This window comes from Oncorhynchus masou, chromosome 17, assembly GCF_036934945.1.
Source record: "Oncorhynchus masou masou isolate Uvic2021 chromosome 17, UVic_Omas_1.1, whole genome shotgun sequence".
NCBI classification, from domain to species: domain Eukaryota; kingdom Metazoa; phylum Chordata; class Actinopteri; order Salmoniformes; family Salmonidae; genus Oncorhynchus; species Oncorhynchus masou.
Window position 1 is genome coordinate 10,998,460 of NC_088228.1, and position 23,773 is coordinate 11,022,232.

General features: G+C 46.9%; 1 protein-coding gene across 2 annotated transcripts in view; it reads left to right on the top strand.

Annotated features, from left to right (window-relative positions):
• The window catches only part of LOC135558440 (ephrin type-B receptor 3-like), a 56,925-nt gene that overhangs the window by 12,414 nt on the left and 20,738 nt on the right, over positions 1–23,773 (top strand). For both annotated transcript variants that reach the window (XM_064992240.1, XM_064992241.1), the window contains exons 4-11: positions 371–526; positions 5,673–6,008; positions 6,496–6,620; positions 16,325–16,481; positions 17,220–17,328; positions 17,595–17,647; positions 18,164–18,286; positions 21,597–21,844. In XM_064992240.1, coding sequence (XP_064848312.1) covers positions 371–526; positions 5,673–6,008; positions 6,496–6,620; positions 16,325–16,481; positions 17,220–17,328; positions 17,595–17,647; positions 18,164–18,286; positions 21,597–21,844 — 1,307 coding nt within the window. The remainder of the gene's footprint in view (positions 1–370; positions 527–5,672; positions 6,009–6,495; positions 6,621–16,324; positions 16,482–17,219; positions 17,329–17,594; positions 17,648–18,163; positions 18,287–21,596; positions 21,845–23,773) is intronic.

A 23,773-nucleotide genomic window follows, 5' to 3' on the forward strand; every position in this document is an offset into this window, starting at 1 on the left:
AACGGCGTCCTCCATCCCTCTTAACCAGACAGGAGCAATCAACTGTCGTCCCACCATCCTTACCGTTCCCTCTCAGTTTATCTGTCATCCTTAGACCTATCTGGGATAGATATCCCTTGTATGTTATGATGAAAATGAGGATTTGAACAGAAATACCCCTTATAAAGAGTTAAAACTCCCTCACATATTTTAACCCCACCCAGACAAAAGATTAGAACATTATGGTTTGAAGGATTTGAACTGACTAGCTCCTCTCTATCGCTCATCTAGAACTAGACCAAGAGTTAGGTTGTTGTCACAAATGTCAATATGCTTTATTGACGTTGACAGTGTTCTAACCGTCCCTTTCGTTTCTGCCTTTCCTGTATAGCATGTACCCCCGGGTCATTCAAGTACAAACATGGGGAGGACTCATGTTACCCTTGCCCCCCCAACAGTCGCACCAGCTACAGGGGGGCCAACATCTGCCCATGCCAAAATGGCTTCTACCGTGCCGACAGTGATTCTCCGGACTCAGCCTGCACCAGTAAGTCAAGCTCCTAGCTTTTTCTCAGCAGTTGTCATTGGCTGTAGATATTCTTTGGGATTCTCAGTCTGGAGACAGACTGAGCCAAGTCCCGGGCTGAAGTGTACACTGATTGGAGATTCCCCATTGAGCATGCTATTTCCTGAATCTGTGTCTGGGAAACCAGCCCATATGTGTCAAAAAGTACTAGGGTGTAAGTGTCAGTAGAGGTAGGTTTAGTGTTAAACTGAGTGCCTATATGGTCGTTTCTACAGACTTTGTTGATGTCAGATAATTGGTACAACAACCAATACCTTTTTTTCACTGACATGACATCAATGGAATGTGACCGAGCTCAAATGACTCTTAATCGACTCTCCAGAATTCCGAGTGTTCCATTTCGGGGTGGCAGGTAGCCTAGTGGTCAGAGCATTGAGCTGATAACTGAAAGGTTGCTGTATCAAATCCCTGAGCTGTCAAGCTAAAAAAAAATATGTCGTTCTACCCCTGAACAAGGCAGTTAACCCAGTGTTCCCCAGTAGGCTGTCATTGTAAATAAGAATTTGTTCTTAACTGAATTGCCTAGTTAAAAAAAAAAAAATCCTCAGGTCATTTGGGCTCCATACTTCCCCTGTAGTCTGTCAGAGCTTGTGCCAGTCCACATAGCTCATGTTTTGCAAGGGACCGAGGGTGACGTACTGTAGAGCTCAGCTCGGGCCAGCTCCGGCTCTCTGTGGGAGCCCAGCGTTTCAGACTTTGTGCCCAATTAGATCAGGCCATACTCCAAACTGTGTCAGTCTAATTGGATAGGACAGAGCATGGGGGAAAACACACTCCACTCAGGGTGAACAGGCAGAGGAGCTGAACTGAACTGGTTGAGAAGTGTGAACTGAGACACCATGAAAGCATTTCTATCTTCTTGCCGTGTGCTGCTGCAGAAGTGTTGTTTTCTGGATCTGCTTAGAGAGAGAGGGGTTAGATTGATCATCAGCCTTAGAGAGAGGTTAGGTTAGATTGATCATCAGCCTTAGAGATGGGTTAGGTTAGATTACCCATCAGCCTTAGAGAGGGATTCGGATAGATTACCCATCAGCTTTAGAGAGGTTGGGGATAGATTACCCTTTAGCCTTAGAGAGGGGTTCAGTTAGATTACCCTTCAGCCTTAGAGAGGGGTTGGGGATAGATTACCCTTTAGCCTTAGAGAGGGGTTGGGGATAGATTACCCTTTAGCCTTAGAGAGGGGTTGGGGATAGATTACCCTTTAGCCTTAGAGAGGGGTTGGGGATAGATTACCCTTTAGCCTTAGAGAGGGGTTGGGGATAGATTACCCTTCAGCCTTAGAGAGGGGTTGGGGATAGATTACCCTTCAGCCTTAGAGAGGTGTTGGGGATAGATTACCCTTCAGCCTTAGAGAGGTGTTGGGGATAGATTACCCTTTAGCCTTAGAGAGGTGTTGGGGATAGATTACCCTTCAGCCTTAGAGAGGGGTTGGGGATAGATTACCCTTCAGCCTTAGAGAGGGGTTGGGGATAGATTACCCTTCAGCTTTAGAGAGGGGTTGGGGATAGATTACCCTTCAGCTTTAGAGAGGGGTTGGGGATAGATTACCCTTTAGCCTTAGAGAGGGGTTGGGGATAGATTACCCTTTAGCCTTAGAGAGGGGTTGGGGATAGATTATCATTCAGCCTTAGAGAGGGGTTGGGGTTAGATTATCATTCAGCCTTGGAGAGGGGTTGGGGATAGATTACCCTTTAGCCTTAGAGAGGTTGGGGATAGATTACCCTTTAGCCTTAGAGGGGTTGGGGATAGATTACCCTTTAGCCTTAGAGAGGGGTTGGGGATAGATTACCCTTTAGCCTTAGAGAGGGGTTAGATAGATTACCCTTTAGCCTTAGAGGGTTGGGGATAGATTACCCTTTAGCCTTAGAGGGGTTGGGGATAGATTACCCTTTAGCCTTAGAGCCTTAGGGGTTTGGGGATAGATTACCCTTTAGCCTTAGAGAGGGTTGGGGATAGATTACCCTTTAGCCTTAGAGAGGGGTTGGGGATAGATTACCCTTTAGCCTTAGAGGGGTTGGGGATAGATTACCCTTTAGCCTTAGAGAGGGGGGATTTACCCTTCAGCCTTAGGGGGGTTGGGGATTTACCCTTCAGCCTTAGAGAGGGGTTGGGGATAGATTACCCTTCAGCCTTAGAGAGGGGTTGGGGATAGATTACCCTTTAGCCTTAGAGAGGGGTTGGGGATAGATTACCCATCAGCCTTAGAGAGGGGTTGGGGATAGATTACCCTTTAGCCTTAGAGAGGGGTTGGGGATAGATTACCCTTTAGCCTTAGAGAGGGGTTGGGGATAGATTACCCTTTAGCCTTAGAGAGGGGTTGGGGATAGATTACCCTTCAGCCTTAGAGAGGGGTTGGGGATAGTTTACCCTTTAGCCTTAGAGAGGGGTTGGGGATAGATTACCCTTTAGTCTTAGAGAGGGGTCGGGGATAGATTACCCTTTAGCCTTAGAGAGGGGTTGGGGATAGATTATCATTCAGCCTTAGAGAGGGGTTGGGGATAGATTATCATTCAGCCTTAGAGAGGGGTTGGGGTTAGATTATCATTCAGCCTTGGAGAGGGGTTGGGGATAGATTACCCTTTAGCCTTAGAGAGGTTGGGGATAGATTACCCTTTAGCCTTAGAGGGGTTGGGGATAGATTACCCTTTAGCCTTAGAGAGGGGTTGGGGATAGATTACCCTTTAGCCTTAGAGAGGGGTTGGGGATAGATTACCCTTTAGCCTTAGAGAGGTTGGGGATAGATTACCCTTTAGCCTTAGAGGGGTTGGGGATAGATTACCCTTTAGCCTTAGAGAGGTTGGGGATAGATTACCCTTTAGCCTTAGAGAGGTGTTGGGGATAGATTACCCTTTAGCCTTAGAGGGGTTGGGGATAGATTACCCTTTAGCCTTAGAGAGGTTGGGGATAGATTACCCTTTAGCCTTAGAGGGGGGTTGGGGATAGATTACCCTTCAGCCTTAGAGAGGGGTTGGGGATAGATTACCCTTCAGCCTTAGAGAGGGGTTGGGGATAGATTACCCTTTAGCCTTAGAGAGGGGTTTGGGATAGATTACCCATCAGCCTTAGAGAGGGGTTGGGGATAGATTACCCTTTAGCCTTAGAGAGAGGTTGGGGATAGATTACCCATCAGCCTTAGAGAGGGGTTGGATATTTAATGGATAGTTTACCCTTTAGCCTTAGAGAGGGGTTGGGGATAGATTACCCTTTAGCCTTAGAGAGGGGTTGGGGATAGATTACCCTTTAGCCTTAGAGAGAGGTTGGGGATAGATTACCCATCAGCCTTAGAGAGGGGTTGGGGATAGTTTACCCTTTAGCCTTAGAGAGGGGTTGGGGATAGATTACCCTTTAGTCTTAGAGAGGGGTCATAGATTACCCTTTAGCCTTAGAGACTTGGGGATAGATTATCATTCAGCCTTAGAGAGGGGTTGGGGATAGATTACCCATTAGCCTTAGAGAGGGGTTGGATAATTACCCTTTAGCCTTAGAGAGGGGTTGGGGATAGATTATCATTCAGCCTTAGAGAGGGTTTGGGGATAGATTACCCTTTAGCCTTAGAGAGGGGTTGGGGATAGATTACCCTTTAGCCTTAGAGAGGGGTTGGGGATAGATTACCCTTTAGCCTTAGAGAAGGGTTGGGGATAGATTACCCTTTAGCCTTAGAGGGGTTGGGGATAGATTACCCTTCAGCCTTAGAGAGGGGTTGGGGTTAGATTATCATTCAGCCTTAGAGAGGGGTTGGGGTTAGATTACCATTCAGCCTTTGAGAGGGGTTAGGGATAGATCACCCATCAGCCTTAGAGGGGTTGGGGATAGATTACCCTTCAGCCTTAGAGAGGGGTTGGGGTTAGATTACCATTCAGCCTTTGAGAGGGGTTAGGGATAGATCACCCATCAGCCTTAGAGGGGTTGGGGATAGATCACCCATCAGCCTTAGAGGGGTTGGGGATAGATTACCCTTCAGCCTTAGAGGGGTTGGGGATAGATTACCCTTCAGCCTTAGAGGGGTTGGGGATAGATTACCCTTTAGCCTTAGAGGGGTTGGGGATAGATTACCCTTTAGCCTTAGAGGGGTTGGGGATAGATTACCCTTTAGCCTTAGAGGGGTTGGGGATAGATTACCCTTTAGCCTTAGAGGGGTTGGGGATAGATTACCCTTTAGCCTTAGAGAGGGGTTGGGGATAGATTACCCTTTAGCCTTAGAGAGGGGTTGGGGATAGATTGCCCTTCAGCCTTAGAGAGGGGTTGGGGATAGATTACCCTTCAGCCTTAGAGGGGTTGGGGATAGATTGCCCTTCAGCCTTTGAGAGGGGTTGGGGATAGATTATTGGATGAAAGAACCCTTCTTGCTGCACCAGTTGACCCCCGTAGCAGATATCACACCTCCCCCAATTTCATACAGTTCTTATTTAAAGAACTCGTCTTTTTTTGAGTAACACAAGCCCATGGATATATCATGCACCACCACTGTGCCATAGCTTCAAGCATTGAAATTCAGATATTTTCAATTTCATGGGTATTGAATCAATGTTTCACGAAGGGTAATGTTTAAGTCGTGAATAGTAATGTTTAAGTCATGCGTGGCGTGGATGTGGTTTCTATTCTCTATATGAACACAGCTATTTATTTTGTCATGTGTATCAAAACTTATTTCTACTTTGATGGAATGAACTCCCATTGGTATTTAATGGGTACTGATTTAAGTTCCTTGAACTATAATGTTGAAGTCCTGCATGGAAAGAATATGGCATATATATATAATAAGAATGAAGTTTACTATTTGTTTAATTATGTGCTGGAGGTCATATTTCCCCAGCAGAAACAGAACAGTGAACTGTATGGGCCCAGGAAGATAAGCGCTAATGGACTAATGGCTATCTTAGTAAGCTAATCATAAACAAAATCATTTACCCCGTCAATAGTAAGGTTCTAAGAGTGGTGTTCTAAGAGTCTGGGTTCTAAAAGTGAGGTTCTTGAGTGGGGTTCTAAGATTATGGTTCTGTTAGTGAGGTTCTAAGAGTAAGGTTTTAATAGTGAGGTTCTACTGTATTTGCCTCTATAAACAGTGTTCAGAGGATATCACTAACACGTCTGTGGTGTTTCTGTGCAGCCAAGCCCTCGCCACCTCAATATGTAATCTCCACCGTGAACGAGACTTCCATCTCCCTGGAGTGGGAAGAGCCGCTGGACACCGGCGGACGGGATGACGTCATCTACAACGTGGTGTGCAAGAAGTGTCTGCACGACCGGAGCCCGTGCACGCGCTGTGACGACAACGTGGACATATCGCCGCGCCGACTGGGCCTGACCCAGAAGAAGGTGGTAATGAGGAACCTGCAGGCTCATACCCGCTACAGCTTTGAGATCCAGGCGGTCAACGGCGTCTCTGGGAAGAGTCCCGGCGCACCGCGCTACGCCACCGTCAACATCACCACCAACCAGGCCGGTAAGTATCACCATAGCGCTGGACGCTGGCACTTAACGTTAGCTGCACTCAACATTAATACTTGATATCAGCACTCACTATCACCTCACCCCACGACACTCAAGGTCACCACTGTAAGTACAGTAGCTAGCTACCACTTAACATCACCACTCAAGTTTACCTCTCAACTCAGGCTAGCTGCATCTTACAATGGCACTTACTTTTACTGCCTCATCTTGTGATCAGTACTGATCTGTAGCCTGAGTTTATGGACTCAGTATGTGTCATTTCAGCTTAGTACCAAATTAATAAACTGAAATGTCACGTAGAAGGCACAGATGAATGTCATGGTAAGAAGTGAGATCATCGTAAACAATGCTAGATGAAGAGCGTGTACATTTTTGCTAATTTCATGTATACAGGAACAAAAATACTCTCAACATATTCGACATGAAAGCTTTATATTTTGATTTTATTAAAGTCACCCATTTTTATTGTCCAATCACAGCACCGTCAGCAATACCCACAGTGCACCTGATGAAGTCCACATCAGACACACTCAGCCTGTCCTGGCTGCCCCCAGAGAAACCCAACGGGGTTATCCTAGATTACGAGATTAAGTACTACGAAAGGGTAAGGCACTGTTTTATAGCCTGCTCCCAGATCTGTTTATACTGTGTAGCCCACTCCTATTGTCATTGTCAGAATGATCTAGCCTGCTCCCAGATCTGTTTATACTGTGTAGCCCACTCCTATTGTCATTGTCAGAATGATCTAGCCTGCTCCCAGATCTGTTTATACTGTGTAGCCCACTCCTATTGCCATTGTCAGAATGAACTAGCCTGCTCCCAGATCTGTTTATTTGGTGGATTCCACTCCTCCTGTTCTCTAATTCAAACATGATACACTGAAGTAAACATTTACTCTGTACCTTAATTTTGAAGAGCCACTGGAGACAAAACCCTTGTATGAAATATGTCTGAAAATGAATATGCCATGTGTGTCCTGTCTGATGTAGATGGTTGACAGAGTTGTTTGGCATTCCACAGGTTAGTGCTGACCTGATGCAGCTGTGTAGCGTTTTCTTCAAAAGCATCATGTGTACTATGTCAGCATGGACATAGACATGCTGCTGCTATAGAAAATAATATGAAGCAAATACACTTGACTGCATCAAGTGAACACTGTCCCTTTAACAAAAGAACGAAGAGTTTAGCATGTTTTCTAGTAGATGTGTTGCTGGGTTCCTTGATGTTTTTCTTAGCCAATGTGCCTCTGCTTCTGATTTCAGTCTGTTAGGTTCTTAACAAAAAGAGTAAAAACTCAAAGGGACGACTAGGAAAAGCTCAGACCACGTTTATTCACCCACAGGGTCATACAGCTGCAAAGAGAACATACAAGTCACACAAACACATCTTTATACCTTCCGACTGGGCGGAGTCATCTCCTTCCATGTCTAACTGGGCGGAATCATCTCCTTCCATGTCTAACTGGGCGGAGTCATCTCCTTCCATGTCTAACTGGGCGGAGTCATCTCCTTCCATGTCTAACTGGGCGGAGTCATCTCCTTCCATGTCTAACTGGGCGGAGTCATCTCCTTCCATGTCTAACTGGGCAGAGTCATCTTCCATGTCTAACTGGGCAGAGTCATCTCCCATGTCTAACTGGGCAGAGTCATCTCCTTCCATGTCTAACTGGGCAGAGTCATCTTCCATGTCTAACTGGGCAGAGTCATCTCCCATGTCTAACTGGGCAGAGTCATCTCCTTCCATGTCTAACTGGGCGGAGTCATCTCCTTCCATGTCTAACTGGGCGGAGCCATCTCCTTCCATGTCTAACTGGGCGGAGTCATCTCCTTCCATGTCTAACTGGGCGGAGTCATCTCCTTCCATGTCTAACTGGGCGGAGTCATCTCCTTCCATGTCTAACTGGGCGGAGTCATCTCCTTCCATGTCTAACTAGGCGGAGTCATCTCCTTCCATGTCTAACGAGGCGGAGTCATCTCCTTCCATGTCTAACTGGGCGGAGTCATCTCCTTCCATGTCTAACTGGGCGGAGTCATCTCCTTCCATGTCTAACTGGGCGGAGTCATCTTCTCCCATGTCTAACTGGGCAGAGTCATCTCCCATGTCTAACTGGGCAGAGTCATCTCCCATGTCTAACTGGGCAGAGTCATCTCCTTCCATGTCTAACGAGGCGGAGTCATCTCCTTCCATGTCTAACTGGGCAGAGTCATCTTCTTCCATGTCTAACTGGGCGGAGTCATCTCCTTCCATGTCTAACTGGGCGGAGTCATCTTCTTCCATGTCTAACTGGGCTGTGTCATCTTCTTCCATGTCTAACTGAGCGGAGTCATCTTCTTCCAAGTCTAACTGGACAGAGTCATCTTCTTCCATGTCTAACTGGGCGGAGTCATCTTCTTCCATGTCTAACTGGGCGGAGTCATCTCCTTCCATGTCTAACTGGGCGGAGTCATCTCCTTCCATGTCTAACTAGGCGGAGTCATCTCCTTCCATGTCTAAGATAGACTGTCCTTCTCTGTTATTAGTCAGAAACACAGGTAGATTCCTCTTACTGGTATTGTCATGGCCCTTAAAAAAAGAAAAGGAGAGCCTCACACTCTAGGAGCTCAGATGCAATAACCTAATAACCAATGTTTCGACAGACAAGTTGTCTTCATCAGGGTATAATGACAAAGACTGCAGGTCACTTGTTTATATAGTTTCAAGGGACACACAGGTGTCTATAATGACCGGGTGTGCCTTGATTTCGTCAGTTTCAATATATAAATAGAACATATGAAAAGCATGAATGGATAGCATACGATCATAAGGAGTACCCCATAGGGAGTACCCCAAGGCTTTATCCTAGGCCCCACCCTCTTCTCAATTTACATCAACCACATAGCTCAGTCACTAGCTGCAGTAACCCATGGGGAGGTGGTCACACTCGGATATTCAGAGAGGGGTATATTATTGTGGACCTGGTGGCACAAAATCAAAAGTCTGACTGCATATAAATGCTTGGGAATATGATCAATACGGGGGACCGTGTTGTGGGTGTTTCATGGAAAATGTGTACATTTGACCTCCATCATCTAGGACGTGACCAATGGTTAATAAAATATCTCAATTTCTGCCCATTTGTTTTGCACAGTCTTGCCTGCCTTCTCATACAGCTGCAACTGTATATGCGTTCGTAAATCAAGACCTTTCTTGAGTTGGGCTCTGGGATGGTGCAACTGTTGAGAATGTGAGAATATGTTGAGAATATGAGAATATGTTGAGAATATGGTTATGTGGAGGGAAAGGGTTGAGAGTGTGTGGGTGTGTATGAGTGTGTGGGTGTGTATGAGTGTGTGGGTGTGTGTGGCTGTCCCACAACTGCTGCGAAGGAGTAAAAGATGTTAGGGACAATATAGGATCATTCACAATAATTGTTTACTAATATAATAATTGCTTGCAATAATGTCATTTTGGTAATGGTGAGACTGGTGAGTGGTAAAATCCTGTGCATAAATTGCCTACACGACTAGAAATATTGATAGCTAATTATGGAAAATAAGAAACAGGATTCTTAAAATATATATCTTTTTTGATGGCTATATAAAATACAAATCCAGGTGAGGGGGATGGAAATGCATTTGGCTGTTGATCTACTTCTGTTCTGTAAATGGCACTGTGTGCTCTTTTCGAAGGAGGGTTCCGTCTCTCTCCGAGGCTATGGGATCCGGGGGGTCGGGGGTGCTCTGCCGGGCATTGGGATGACAACCCAACTCGGGATGAGGAGGGCTTTTAGCGGGTGGAATAATGGGGACCAATTGGAGGTTTACTTAGTAGCAATGCAAATATCATGGTACAGCTATATAGACACTCCATCATCATGTTACTTTTTAATGGTACGTTTACAAACATATATTTTGATAAATTTAATTGAAAGTTGTGTCTCATTATGGTAAGTGGTGAAATAAATATAGACAGTTAAAATTGTAATGGCTTAGCAGATAATAAGAAAAGACAATCAGTATTTACCTGGCTAAAAGAGAAGGAATATAATATCTGTAATATCGTTTACAGGAAACTCATTCAACAATTATAGATGAAGTTTTGGGGGGCGAAATATATTTCTCCCATGGGCATGGAAATTAAAAAGGGGTGATGATATTAATTAACAGTAATTTTTGATCCAAATGTGCAAATTGCCCAAACAGATCATCAAGGTATATGGATTCTTTTAAATATATTATTAGACAATAAACAGGTATGGCATATTAACCTATATGGTCAAAATAATGATGATCCAAGCTTCTTTGAAAATATATATAAGAATTTATCAACTCTACAAGCAACACTAAACTCTATTATTTTAGTGGGAGATGTTAATATGATCTTAAATACCTCTATGGACTGGAAAGGAAATCACACTACAAACTATCACCCTCAGGCACTTAAGGAAATCATGAATGTCAAGGATATATTGGAATTAGTGGATATATGGAGGCTTAAATACCCTGACCTAGGGAGATATACATGGCAGAGGCTTAATCAAGCTAGTCGTCTTGATTACCTTCTAATGTCATTCTCTCTGGCACCAAAAGTTTAAAAAGTGTTGATAAAGGACCGAATGCGGTCGGATCATCACATAATTGGCATATATATTACTCTTACAGAATTTCCACGTTGGCGAGGATATTGGAAATCTAATCAAATCCTACTGGATGACTTGTTTAGAACGAGGACAGAATCATTTATAACTGCCTTTTTCAGACATAACATAGGTACAGCAGATCCTCTTATTGTATGGGACACTTTTAAATGTGCCTTTAGAGGCCATGCAATACAGTACTCATCTATAAAACAAAAGCAATTTAGATCAAAAGAGTCCATACTAACAAAGGAAATTGAAGGACTAACAGTACAGTTAGATAGCAATAAAAACTGTACCATAGAGGCACAGAATAAGTTAGAGGAAAAACTAAAAGAAATGGAAGAACTTATTCAAGAAAGATCCAGTGTAATATATTATAAAAAATAAAGTTAACTTGGATGGAATATGGGGGAAAATGCACAAAATTATTTTTCAATGTTCAATATAGAAATGCTACCAAAATGTTTTTTTTTTTTATTGAAACTTGTTACAAATGATGGAGTCAAGCATGATTCACTGAATGATATTTTGAAAGAGGAAGTAAAGTACTTTAAGAATATGTTTTCGTTTCAGTCTCCTCCATCTCCACTAACTTAATCTAATTGTATGGATTTTTTTCCTAATAATAATGTAAAAAGAATATATGTACAGAAAGACTCATGTGAAGGCCAAATTACAGAGGAGGAACTTCTTGATGCAATGAAAGCTTTTAAGAATGGGAAAACTCCAGGGCTGGATGGCATACCAGTGGAAGTATACAAAACTATTTTTGATATACTCAGAGGACCATTATTTGCAAGTTTTAACCACTCCTATATAAATGGTAGAGTATTAGACACGCAATAAGAAAGTCTGATATCATTACTACTGAAACAGGACCCAAGTGGTAAACAGTGGGGCAAAAAAGTATTTAGTCAGCCACCAATTGTGCAAGTTCTCCCACTTAAAAAGATGAGAGAGGCCTGTAATTTTCATCATAGGTACACTTCAACTATGACAGAAAAAATGAGGGGATAAAATCCAGAAAATCACATTTTAGGATTTTTAATGAATTTATTTGCAAATTATGGTGGAAAATAAGTATTTGGTCAATAACAAAAGTGTATCTCAAAACTTTGTTATATACCCTTTGTTGGCAATGACAGAGGTCAAATGTTTTCTGTAAGTCTTCACAAGGTTTTCACACACTGTTGCTGGTATTTTGGCCCATTCCTCCATGCAGATCTCCTCTAGAGCAGTGATGTTTTGGGGCTGTTGCTGGGCAACACGGACTTTCAACTCCCTCTAGAGATTTTCTATGGGTTTGAGATCTGGAGACTGGCTAGGCCACTCCAGGACCTTGAAATGCTTCTTACGAAGCCACTCCTTCATTCCCCGGGCGGTGTGTTTGGAATCATTGTCATGCTGAAAGACCCAGCCACGTTTCATCTTTAATGCCCTTGCTGATGGAAGGAGGTTTTCACTCAAAATCTCACGATACATGGCCCCATTCATTCTTTCCTTTACACGGATCAGTCGTCCTGTTCCCTTTGCAGAAAAACAAAGCATGATGTTTCCACCCCCATGCTTCACAGAAGGTATGGTGTTTTTTGGATGCAACTCAGCATTCTTTGTCCTCCAAACACGACGAGTTGAGTTTTTACCAAAAAGTTTTTGGGTTTCATCTGACCATATGCCATTCTCCCAATTTTCTTCTGGTTCATCCAAATGATCTCCAGCAAACTTCAGACGGGCCTGGTCATGTACTGGCTTAAGCAGGGGGACACATCTGGCACTGCAGGATTTAGGTCCCTGGCGGCGTAGTGTGTTACTGATGGTAGGCTTTGTTACTTTGGTCCCAGCTCTCTACAGGTCATTCACTAGGTCCCCCCGAGTGGTTCTGGGATTTTTGCTTGCCGTTCTTGTGATCATTTTGACCCCACGGGGTGAGATCTTGCGTGGAGCCCCAGATCGAGGGAGATTATCAGTGGTCTTGTATGTCTTCCATTTCCTAATAATTGCTCCCACAGTTGATTTCTTCAAACCAAGCTGCTTACCTATTGCAGATTCAGTCTTCCCAGCCTGGTGCAGGTCTACAATTTTGTTTCTGGTGTCCTTTGACAGCTCTTTGGTCTTGGCCATAGTGGAGTTTGGAGTGTGACTGTTTAACTTCTTGCGACTCCAAACCCGTATCCGGGAACGTAATCATAGCCTCAAGCTCATTACCATAACGCAGCGTTTCCTATTCATGAAAATATCGCAAATGAAATGAAATAAATATATTGAAACACAAGCTTAGCCTTTTGTTAACAACACTGTCATCTCAGATAATAACAGACAATAATTGCGACGGAGGACACCAAGCGACCACATGGTAGATGTAGTCTCTTATGGTCAATCTTCCAATGATATGCCTAGGGATTCAAAACTTCAATTTTTTAAATTTACATTTCTATACAAAATTCTTGCAACCAATAGAATGTTATATATATGGGGGATACAATCTTCCCGGCTCTGCAGATTTTGCTGTGAGGAAGCATTTATTTTGGTATTGTCCACATGTAGCTCGTTTTTGGTCACAGGTCCAGGAATGGCTGAAGAATTGCAACATTTGCCTAGAACTAACACTGCAGATGGCAATACTGGGTGATTTGAAAAGCCATAGTCAATCAATCAATATTATTATTATTATTTTAGCAATAATGTTTATCTTTAATTTACATTCTCTAGAAGCTATGAGAATTGAAAGGTTCAGTACTTTTGTGAAGCATCACAGCACAGCTGAAAAAAATATGGCAAATAGAAATCCAAAATGGATGGTGTTGAGCGATAGATGGGAGGGGTTGAATGGATCTGATGGGAGGGACTAATAACAAGATAACAATGTAAAACATACGGGGTCTGTAAAATGTATATAGGTTCAGAAATGTTGTGAAATAGTACAGTTACAAATAGAAATCCAACTGGATGGACATCAGAAATAGAGGAAGGACTAAAAACCAACAAAATATAACTATTGTAAAATAGATTGTCTGTACAATGTGTATAAACTGAAGGTAGAAGCCTAAGTGTTTTTTAGTTTACTCCAGTTGGGGGAAGGGTGGTAGGGATTGCAGGGAATAATAAAGGTATATTCTAAAAAAAAGTATGTATATCTATATAGGTATGTGTATATGTATGCATATGTGTATGTAAGTGTATGTATATGGAGATATATATATATATATATATATATACCCCAAAAAAAGATATGGGAGATTGGAAATGATGCAGACAATTACATTGATGGAAGCAACAATCTTTCCGCAATATTAAGCTGATCCACCTCTTTAAAAAAAACACAAAAAAAACAACATACCTCAGGCAGTAGGAAGCTCTCAACCATTTATATGCAGATGATACAGTCTTATACTCATGTGTTAAACGCTCTACAACAAAGCTTTCTTATGCTTCGAACACACCGACAGCGTCATTGCGCAAAATAGTACACAGCATCATCTGGATGTGTGCAACAAAAGTTCAACATTCACATTCACCAACATTCACCAACGTACTGTGTGCACCACACAGAACGCACTGCAACTGCCTCTGCAACGCAATGCTGCAAGGCAAACACAGCGTTTCATTGGAAATGAATGTAATTCTAGTGTACCAATTCTGGCGTCTGTGTTTTTGAAGCTTTAGAGTCCAACAAGCTGCCCTTTAACCTTGTTCTGAACATGTCCAAAACATTGTGGTTTGGTAAGAAGAATGCTCTTCTCCCCACCCGTGTGATTCATACCTCTGAGGGTTTAGAGCTTGAGGTAGACACCTCATTCAAGTACTTGGGAGTGTGGCTAGACGGTACACTGTCCTTCTCTCAGGACATATCAAAGCTGCAGGCTAAAGTTAAATCTAGACTTGGTTTCCTCTATCGTAATCGCTACTCGTTCACCACAGCTGCCAAACTAACTCGGATTCAGATGACCATCCTATCCATGCTAGATTACGGAGACGTAATTTATAGATCGGCAGGTAAGGGTGCTCTCGAGTGGCTAGATGTTCTTTACCATTCGGCCATCAGATTTGCCACCAATGCTCCTTATAGGACACATCACTGCACTCTATACTGTAGCCCTCATCCTCCACATACAACACCCTTTCTGCCAGTCACATTCTGTTAAAGGTCCCCAAAGTACACACATCCCTGGGTCGCTTCTCTTATAGTTGCAGCGACTGGAACAAGCTGAAAAAACTGGAAAAAACGTTTATCTCCATCTCTTCATTCTAAGACTCAATCCCGGACACTCTTCCTGACAGTTGTGGCTGATTCGATGATGTATTGTTGTCTTTACCTTCTTGCCCTTTGTGCTGTTGTCTGGGCCCAATAATGTTTGTACCATGTTTTGTGCTGCTACCATGTTTTGTGCTGTTACCATTTTGTGATGCTGCCATGTTGTTGTCATGTGGCGCTGCTACCATGCTGTGTGTCATGTGTTGAGAGAGGACCCTCATGGGCGTGGAAATGTGTGTGTGTGTGTGAGAGGACCCTCATGGGCGTGGAAATGTGTGTGTGTGTGTGTGTGTGTGTGTGAGATAGGACCCTCATGGGCGTGGAAATGTGTGTGTGTGTGTGTGTGTGTGTGAGATAGGAGTTGAGTTCCACATCCCTCATGTTCCTGGTTCCACAGGAACTGACCTGCCCTATCAGGAACTGACCTGCCCTATCAGGAACTGACCTGCCCTATCAGGAACTGGCCTGCCCTATCAGGAACTGACCTGCCCTATCAGGAACTGGCCTGCCCTATCAGGAACTGGCCTGCCCTATCAGGAACTGGCCTGCCCTATCAGGAACTGACCTGCCCTATCAGGAACTGGCCTGCCCTATCAGGAACTGACCTGCCCTATCAGGAACTGGCCTGCCCTATCAGGAACTGACCTGCCCTATCAGGAACTGGCCTGCCCTATCAGGAACTGGCCTGCCCTATCAGGAACTGGCCTGCCCTATCAGGAACTGACCTGCCCTATCAGGAACTGGCCTGCCCTATCAGGAACTGACCTGCCCTATCAGGAACTGGCCTGCCCTATCAGGAACTGACCTGCCCTATCAGGAACTGGCCTGCCCTATCAGGAACTGACCTGCCCTATCAGGAACTGGCCTGCCCTATCAGGAACTGACCTGCCCTATCAGGAACTGGCCTGCCCTATCAGGAACTGACCTGCCCTATCAGGAACTGGCCTGCCCTATCAGGAACTGACCTGCCCTATCAGGAACTGACCTGCCCTATCAGGAACTGGCCTGCCCTATCAGGAACTGGCCTGCCCTATCAGGAACTGGCCTGCCCTATCAGGAACTGGCCTGCCCTATCAGGAACTGGCCTGCCCTATCAGGAACTGGCCTGCCCTATCAGGAACTGAAACTAGACTGTTGCCCTTTTCCACAATAACTTTCTGCATTTCCCCTTTTCTCAGTCAGTAACTTCCCACATACCAAGTTCCTCTTGACATTTCCTTGACCCCTAATATATACATTCCTTATACATATAAAGTAATCAGTAAGTTGTAGTATGGTAACATTAATAAGTATTTTTCCAGCTAGAATCCAACAAGTCTAATTCAGGGGAGCCTGTTTTTTTTCCGCCAGAATTTCTGTGTTCCTGTAAAAGCATGTGACCACTGCTGATGTTAAAAGGGCTTCATAAATACATGTGATTGATTGATGTGTTCCACAGGGCCAGGCCATGTCTCACACGGTGACAGCCCAGCACAGCTCAGTCCGTGTGGAGGGATTGCGGGCTGCCACTCCCTACGTGGTCCAGGTCCGGGCTCGCACCGTGGCTGGCTACGGCCGCTACAGCATCCCTAAGGACTTCAGCACCTCAACACACAGTAAGTCATTTCATTTCTCCTCCTCCTCCTCCTCCTCCTCCTTCGCTAGTTCATTGTCACACTCTTTCTCTCTGCATTCTGTGTCTGTCTCTCGCTCTCTCTCTTTCCCTCTCTCTCCTCCTTCTCCGCCTTCACTACTTTGTCTTTCCTTCTCTTTCTGTGTCTCTCTCCCTTCCCTTCTGTCCCATCACTATTTATCATTGTCCTTCACCATTGATAATGCCTCATCTTTTTATTCACCAGAGTTCTAAAGATTTTCTATGTTATCTTTAATCAGTACAATCCATCCAAGCAGTGAAAGAACTCCGAACAAGCTATTTCAAGGAGCTGTGCTTTTTTTTTACCGGCCCTTCCCAGCAATGCAGAATAAACTGTAAAGACAAACAGTGAAAAATAATAACACAAGGAATAAATACACAATTATACACAGGGTCGCATTTATGGAAGCAGATGAATGCAAGGTGAATACATATACCATTGAAGTCAAATTAATATTAGAATATTGTTTTTTTTTTTTTTTTTACTATGCATTGCTTTTCATAATGACGTGTATTTATTGTGAAGAAGAAAGAAAAAAATAAATATTTATATACATGTAAACACAGATTGGAATTCAATACCCATTATTTGTTTTGCCATGAATCTGCCTCCATATTTCGCTAGCTGTTTCTTTAAGAAGTTCTTCAGTGACATTCCAGGTGTTTATTCTTTGATTATTATTTCTTCGGTGACCTTTAGGTGACCCTATGAAGTCAGTGCAGGACCAGCTGCCCCTCATAGTGGGCTCAGCGTCCGCCGGTCTTGTGGTCATCGTCGCCCTTGTGGTCATTGCGATAGTTTGCTCTCGGTAAGTGTTTGACTTGTATGTATTTATCTAACAGGCCTTATTGGTCATTGTTTGGTATCTTGGTTCCTTGAATCCTGAAAAGGCCCTTAGAAAGGCTTTAGCCACCCTGAGCATTGTTCCATTCTTCCAATGCCGACTGTCTGCAGACAATCTACTATCTTCTGCTTGTTATTTGAAAGCAGCCTGTGTATCTACTGTGGAGTGCCTGCCAAGACAGAGGATGGATGATGTGAATGAGATTGTGCGTGTGTGGTCCTTGTTTGTAGGAAACAACGCAGCAGTTCGGAGCTGGAGTACACAGAGAAACTGCAGCAGTATGGTGAGTACTGAGGGGAAGGTGTGTGTCTGTTGGGGGAGGGGGTTGTGTTTGTGTGTGTGTGTGTGTGTTGGGGGAGGGGTTTGTGTGTTGGGGTTTGTGTGCGTGCGTGCATGTTGTGAGTGCAGACTTGGAGAGCTACGCCTTTCTGTGGTCCTTTGTTCAAACCAGGACAGTAAACCACCTGATTTAATCAATTATCCAATCACCTAACCAAAGCAGGAAACTGCATTTGCTCAATGAAACCATGAGTATCTAGATCAGATGGTTTATGAAACCCCAAAGTACAGCAGACTCCCTGGCTTTTCAGCTTTTCAAGACTCAAAGAGCTGCGTGATAGATATGTCCAACTGCTGTTCATGCATCAAATGTGATTCCATTTCCATTCATAACTGTATTAGTTAATACTTATGCATTGGAACACAACAACAACAACAACAAAAACTGCCAGTGTCATGAATATCTGATGAATGTGTATATTCAAGAACATCTGATGCATCCCTCCCTTCATCTCTGTAGTTTCTCCCGGGGTGAAGGTGTACATTGATCCGTTCACTTACGAGGACCCCAATGAGGCAGTCCATGAGTTTGCCAAGGAGATTGACATCTCGTGTGTGAAGATTGAGGAGGTCATCGGTGCAGGTAACTAACATAGCTAGGTGTTGAAGTGCGGTGTTCAGAGGGCAGGGTTTTGGGAGGGAGTGGATTTTGCGTTTGGGGGAAGGGGGGGTATTTGTGAAGATGGAGAGATGTTTTGGGACAGCTGTGTGTTTAGGGGAGTGGGTGATGTTGGGGTGGGTTATTGGTTGAACAAGATGTGTGTTGGGTGGAAGGGGGCAAAAGGGTTGTTGGGGTGAGGTGTGGGGGTGGTGTGGAGAGTAGGTGTGGGGGTGGTGTGGAGAGTAGGTGTGGAGAGGAGGTGTGGAGAGTAGGTGTGGAGAGGTGGGGGGTGGAGGGGGGGGTGTAGGGGAGATGTGGGGGTGTATGGAGGGGAGGTGTGGGGGGGGTGGAGGGGAGGTGTGGTGTGGAGAGGAGGTGTGGGGGTGGTGTGGAGAGTAGGTGTGGAGAGGAGGTGTGGAGAGTAGGTGTGGAGAGGTGGGGGGTGGAGGGGGGGGTGTAGGGGAGATGTGGGGGTGTATGGAGGGGAGGTGTGGGGGGGGTGGAGGGGAGGTGTGGTGTGGAGAGGAGGTGTGGATGGTAGGTGTAGAGGGGAGGCGTGGAGAGAAGGCGTGGAGGTTGAGGTGTGGGGGGTGTGGAGGGGAGGCGTGGAGAGGAGGCGTGGAGGTTGAGGTGTGGGGGGAGGTGTGGAGAGTAGGTGTGAGGGGGGTGTGGAGGGGAGGTGTGGAGGTGGAGGTGTGGAGAGTAGGTGTGAGGGGGAGGTGTGGAGAGTAGGTGTGGGGGTGGTGTGGAGAGTAGGTGTGGAGAGGAGGTGTGGAGAGTAGGTGTGGAGAGGAGGTGTGGAGAGTAGGTGTGGGGGTGGTGTGGAGAGTAGGTGTGGAGAGGAGGTGTGGAGAGTAGGTGTGGAGAGGTGGGGGTGGAGGGGGGGGTGTAGGGGAGATGTGGGGGTGTATGGAGGGGAGGTGTGGGGGGTGGAGGGGAGGTGTGGTGTGGAGAGGAGGTGTGGATGGTAGGTGTAGAGGGGAGGCGTGGAGAGAAGGCGTGGAGGTTGAGGTGTGGGGGTGTGGAGGGAGGCGTGGAGAGGAGGCGTGGAGGTTGAGGTGTGGGGGGAGGTGTGGAGAGTAGGTGTGAGGGGGTGTGGAGGGGAGGTGTGGAGGTGGAGGTGTGGAGAGTAGGTGTGAGGGGGAGGTGTGGGGAGTAGGTGTGAGGATCAGGTGTGGAAGGGAGATGTGGGGGAGGTGTGGAAGGGAGGTGCGGAAGGGAGGTGTGAGGGGAGGTGTGAGGGGGAGGTGTGGGGAGTAGGTGTGGGGAGTAGGTGTGGAGAGTAGGCGTGGAGAGGAGGCGTGTTGATAGTAGGTGTGGAGGGTATGTGTGGGAGGAGATGTGAGGGGGAGGTGTAGAAGGGAGATGTGGAGAGTAGGTATGGAGAGGGAGGTGTGGAAGGTAGGCAGAGAGAGGAGGAGTGTTGAGGAGTTGGGGAGGTGTGGAGGGTAGGTTTGGGAGGAGATGTGAGGGGGAGGTGTGGAGGTTTAGGGAGCAGATGTGGAGAGTAGGTGTGGAGGGTAGGTGTGGAGGGAGATGTGAGGGGGAGGTGTGGAAGGGAGGTGTGGGGAGTAGGTGTGGAGGGTAGGTGTGGAAGGGAGGTGTGAGGGGGAGGTGTAAGGGGGAGGTGTGGGGAGTAGGTGTGGTGGGGGAGGTGTGGAAGGGAGGTGTGAGGGGGAGGTGTATGGGGGAGGTGTGGTGGGGGAGGTGTGGAAGAGAGGTGTCAGTGAAACAACTTCTTCTGTCATCCAGCTAGTTTGCTGTCTCTTCTCCGAAAGCATGTGTTCTTTCTCCTGACTTCACCCTGAACCATATGTCCCTTTATTTCTCTTCCTCTTTCTCTCTTCTCCTTTATAAACACACAACTTTTTACCAAGGCACCAAAACTCCCAGGCTCCTCATCCGTTCCCTCTCCCCCTCCACCGGTCCCAGGCTCCACTCCCGGTCACGGGATGATCTTTCCTTCTCTCCATCCCTCCCCAACCTCTCAGACCCCTAAGTTTCCTGTCTCTCGCTTTTCCTACCTTCCTCATTCACTCTCTCTCCTACACAGCTCAACCCCCATCCCTCGCTCTTTTACAATCTCCTTCTTCCTTTCACTCCTATATTTCTAGAGTTCCTCCTCCTCTTCCTCTTCTTCCTCCTCTTCGGTTCAACCAGTAATGCTCCCTCCCTCCCTCTCCCTCACTCCTCCTCCTCTTTCCCCTCTTCCTCCACTCCCCTCTCTCTTCCTCCACTCCCCTCTCTCTTCCTCCACTCCCCCTCTCTCCTCTCTCTTCCTCCACTCCCCCCTCTCTCCTCTCTCTTCCTCCACTCCCCTCTCTCTCTCCTCCCTCTTCCTCCACTCCCCTCTCTCTCCTCTCTCTCTTCCTCCACTCCCCCTCTCTCCTCTCTCTTCCTCCACTCCCCCTCTCTCTCTCCTCCCTCTTCCTCCACTCCCCTCTCTCTCCTCTCTCTTCCTCCACTCCCCCTCTCTCCTCTCTCTTCCTCCACTCCCTTCTCTCTCTCCTCTCTCTTCCTCCACTCCCCTCTCTCTCCTCTCTCTTCCTCCACTCCCCCTCTCTCCTCTCTCTTCCTCCACTCCCTTCTCTCTCTCCTCTCTTCCTCCACTCCCCTCTCTCTCTCCTCTCTCTTCCTGCACTCCCCTCTCTCTCTCTCTTCCTCCACTCCCCTCTCTCTCTCCTCCCTCTTCCTCCACTCCCCTCTCTCTCCTCTCTCTTCCACCACTCCCCCCTCTCTCCTCTCTCTTCCTCCACTCCCCTCTCTCTCTCCTCTTCTTCCTCCACTCCCTCTCTCTCTCCCTCTTCCTCCACTCCCCCTCTCTCTCTCTCTTCCTCCACTCCCCTCTCTCTCTCCTCCCTCTTCCTCCACTCCCCTCTCTCTCTCCTCTCTCTTCCTCCACTCCCCTCTCTCTCTCCTCTCTCTTCCTCCACTCCCCTCTCTCTCCTCTCTCTCCTCTCTCTTCCTCCACTCCCCTCTCTCTCCTCTCTCTTCCTCCACTCCCCTCTCTCTCCTCTCTTCCTCCACTCCCCTCTCTCTCCTCTCTCTTCCTCCACTCCCCTCTCTCTCCTCTCTCTTCCTCCACTCCCCTCTCTCTCCTCTCTCTTTCTCCACTCCCCTCTCTCTCCTCTCTCCTCTCTCCTCTCTCTTCCTCCACTCCCCTCTCTCTCCTCTCTCTTCCTCCACTCCCCTCTCTCCCTCCTCCCTCTTCCTCCACTCCCCTCACTTCCCTCCCCCTTCCCAACCCTCACACCCTCTTCCCCACCCCCCTTCCCCCCAACCCTCCACCCAGGTGAGTTTGGGGAGGTGTGCCGCGGGCGCCTGAAGCAGCCCGGGCGCCGTGAGGCGGTGGTGGCCATTAAGACACTGAAGGCAGGCTACACAGAGCGCCAGAGGCGGGACTTCCTTGGCGAAGCGTCAATCATGGGCCAGTTTGACCACCCCAACGTGATCCGGCTGGAGGGCGTGCTGACCCGCAGCTGCCCCGTGCTCATCATCACCGAGTTCATGGAGAACGGAGCGCTGGACTCCTTCCTCAGGGTGAGTGAAGCTGACAGTTCCGATGATGTGCGGAATTGTACATGATACATTCTAATTGATATCGATTCTACCGTACTACATAAAAACCTGGAGTCACGCATAATCACACATACCACCACCTACACACCAGTAATGCTTAGAGTCGTACCGCACACACACCAGTTATGGCGATACGCTGAACCGTTCATCATACCTCTGACCAATAGTGATAGGAGTTGTGCTGTTGAAAATCCAGAGACATGCGTAGTCAGACGCAACATCGCTGACTGATAGGAATTCAGCTGTACAAAACCATATTTTACTGGGCTACATGTGGACCTCTGTCGCTCAGTTGGTAGAGCATGGTGCTTGCAACACCAGGGTTGTGGGTTTGATTCCCGTGACCACCCATAAATAAAATGTATGCACGCATCCCTGTAAGTCGCTTTGGATAAAAGCGTCTGCTAAACGATATAAAATGTATATTATTATATTACTACACAAAAGCCTGGTGACAAGGACACACACCACCTCCTACAGGACAGTGGAAGCTGATGGGGGAAGGACAGAACTTCTATTACATGATTCCTACAGGACAGTGGACGCTGATGGGAGAAGTACAGAACTTCTACAACCTAAACAGTTCTATTACATGATTCCTACAGGACAGTGGACGCTGATGGGGGAAGTACAGAACTTCTACAACCTAAACAGTTCTATTACATGATTCCTACAGTAGGCAGTGGGCAGTGCACACACACAGTAAGGCTCTCACACTCAGTAAGAATGAATTAACCTCGATGAGCTCTTACGAGAATGGCGCACTGTTCAAGTCCATTCATAGGTGGTCATACTTAAGCAATAAGGCACCAGGGGGTGTGGTATATGGCCAATATACCACGGCTAAGGGCTGTTCTGGATACAGCCCTTAGCCATGGTATATTGACTATATATCACAAACCCCCTAAGTGCCTTATTGCTATTATTGCTATCCCGCCTTATCGCAGCTCACTGGTCACCATAGCAGCACCCACCCGTAGCACGCACACCAGCAGGTATATCTCACTGGTCACCATAGCAGCACCCACCCGTAGCACGTGCTCCACCGGTTATATCTCACTGGTCACCATAGCAGCACCCACCCGTAGCACGCGCTCCACCGGTTATATCTCACTGGTCACCATAGCAGCACCCACCCGTAGCACGTGCTCCACCGGTTATATCTCACTGGTCACCATAGCAGCACCCACCCGTAGCACGCACACCAGCAGGTATATCTCACTGGTCACCATAGCAGCACCCACCCGTAGCACGCGCACCAGCAGGTATATCTCACTGGTCACCATAGCAGCACCCACCCGTAGCACGCACACCAGCAGGTATATCTCACTGGTCACCATAGCAGCACCCACCCGTAGCACGCACACCAGCAGGTATATCTCACTGGTCACCATAGCAGCACCCACCCGTAGCACGTGCTCCAGCAGGTATATCTCACTGGTCACCATAGCAGCACCCACCCGCAGCACGCGCTCCAGCAGGTATATCTCACTGGTCACCATAGCAGCACCCACCCGCAGCACGCGCTCCAGCAGGTATATCTCACTGGTCACCATAGCAGCAACCACCCGTAGCACGCGCACCAGCAGGTATATCTCACTGGTCACCATAGCAGCACCCACCGTTATATCTCACTGGTCACGCGCTCCAGCAGGTATATCTCACTGGTCATCATAGCAGCACCCACCCGTAGCACGTGCTCCACCGGTTATATCTCACTGGTCACCATAGCAGCACCCACCCGTAGCACGCGCACCAGCAGGTATATCTCACTGGTCACCATAGCAGCAACCACCCGTAGCACGCGCTCCAGCAGGTATATCTCACTGGTCACCATAGCAGCACCCACCCGTAGCACACGCTCCAGCAGGTATATCTCACTGGTCACCA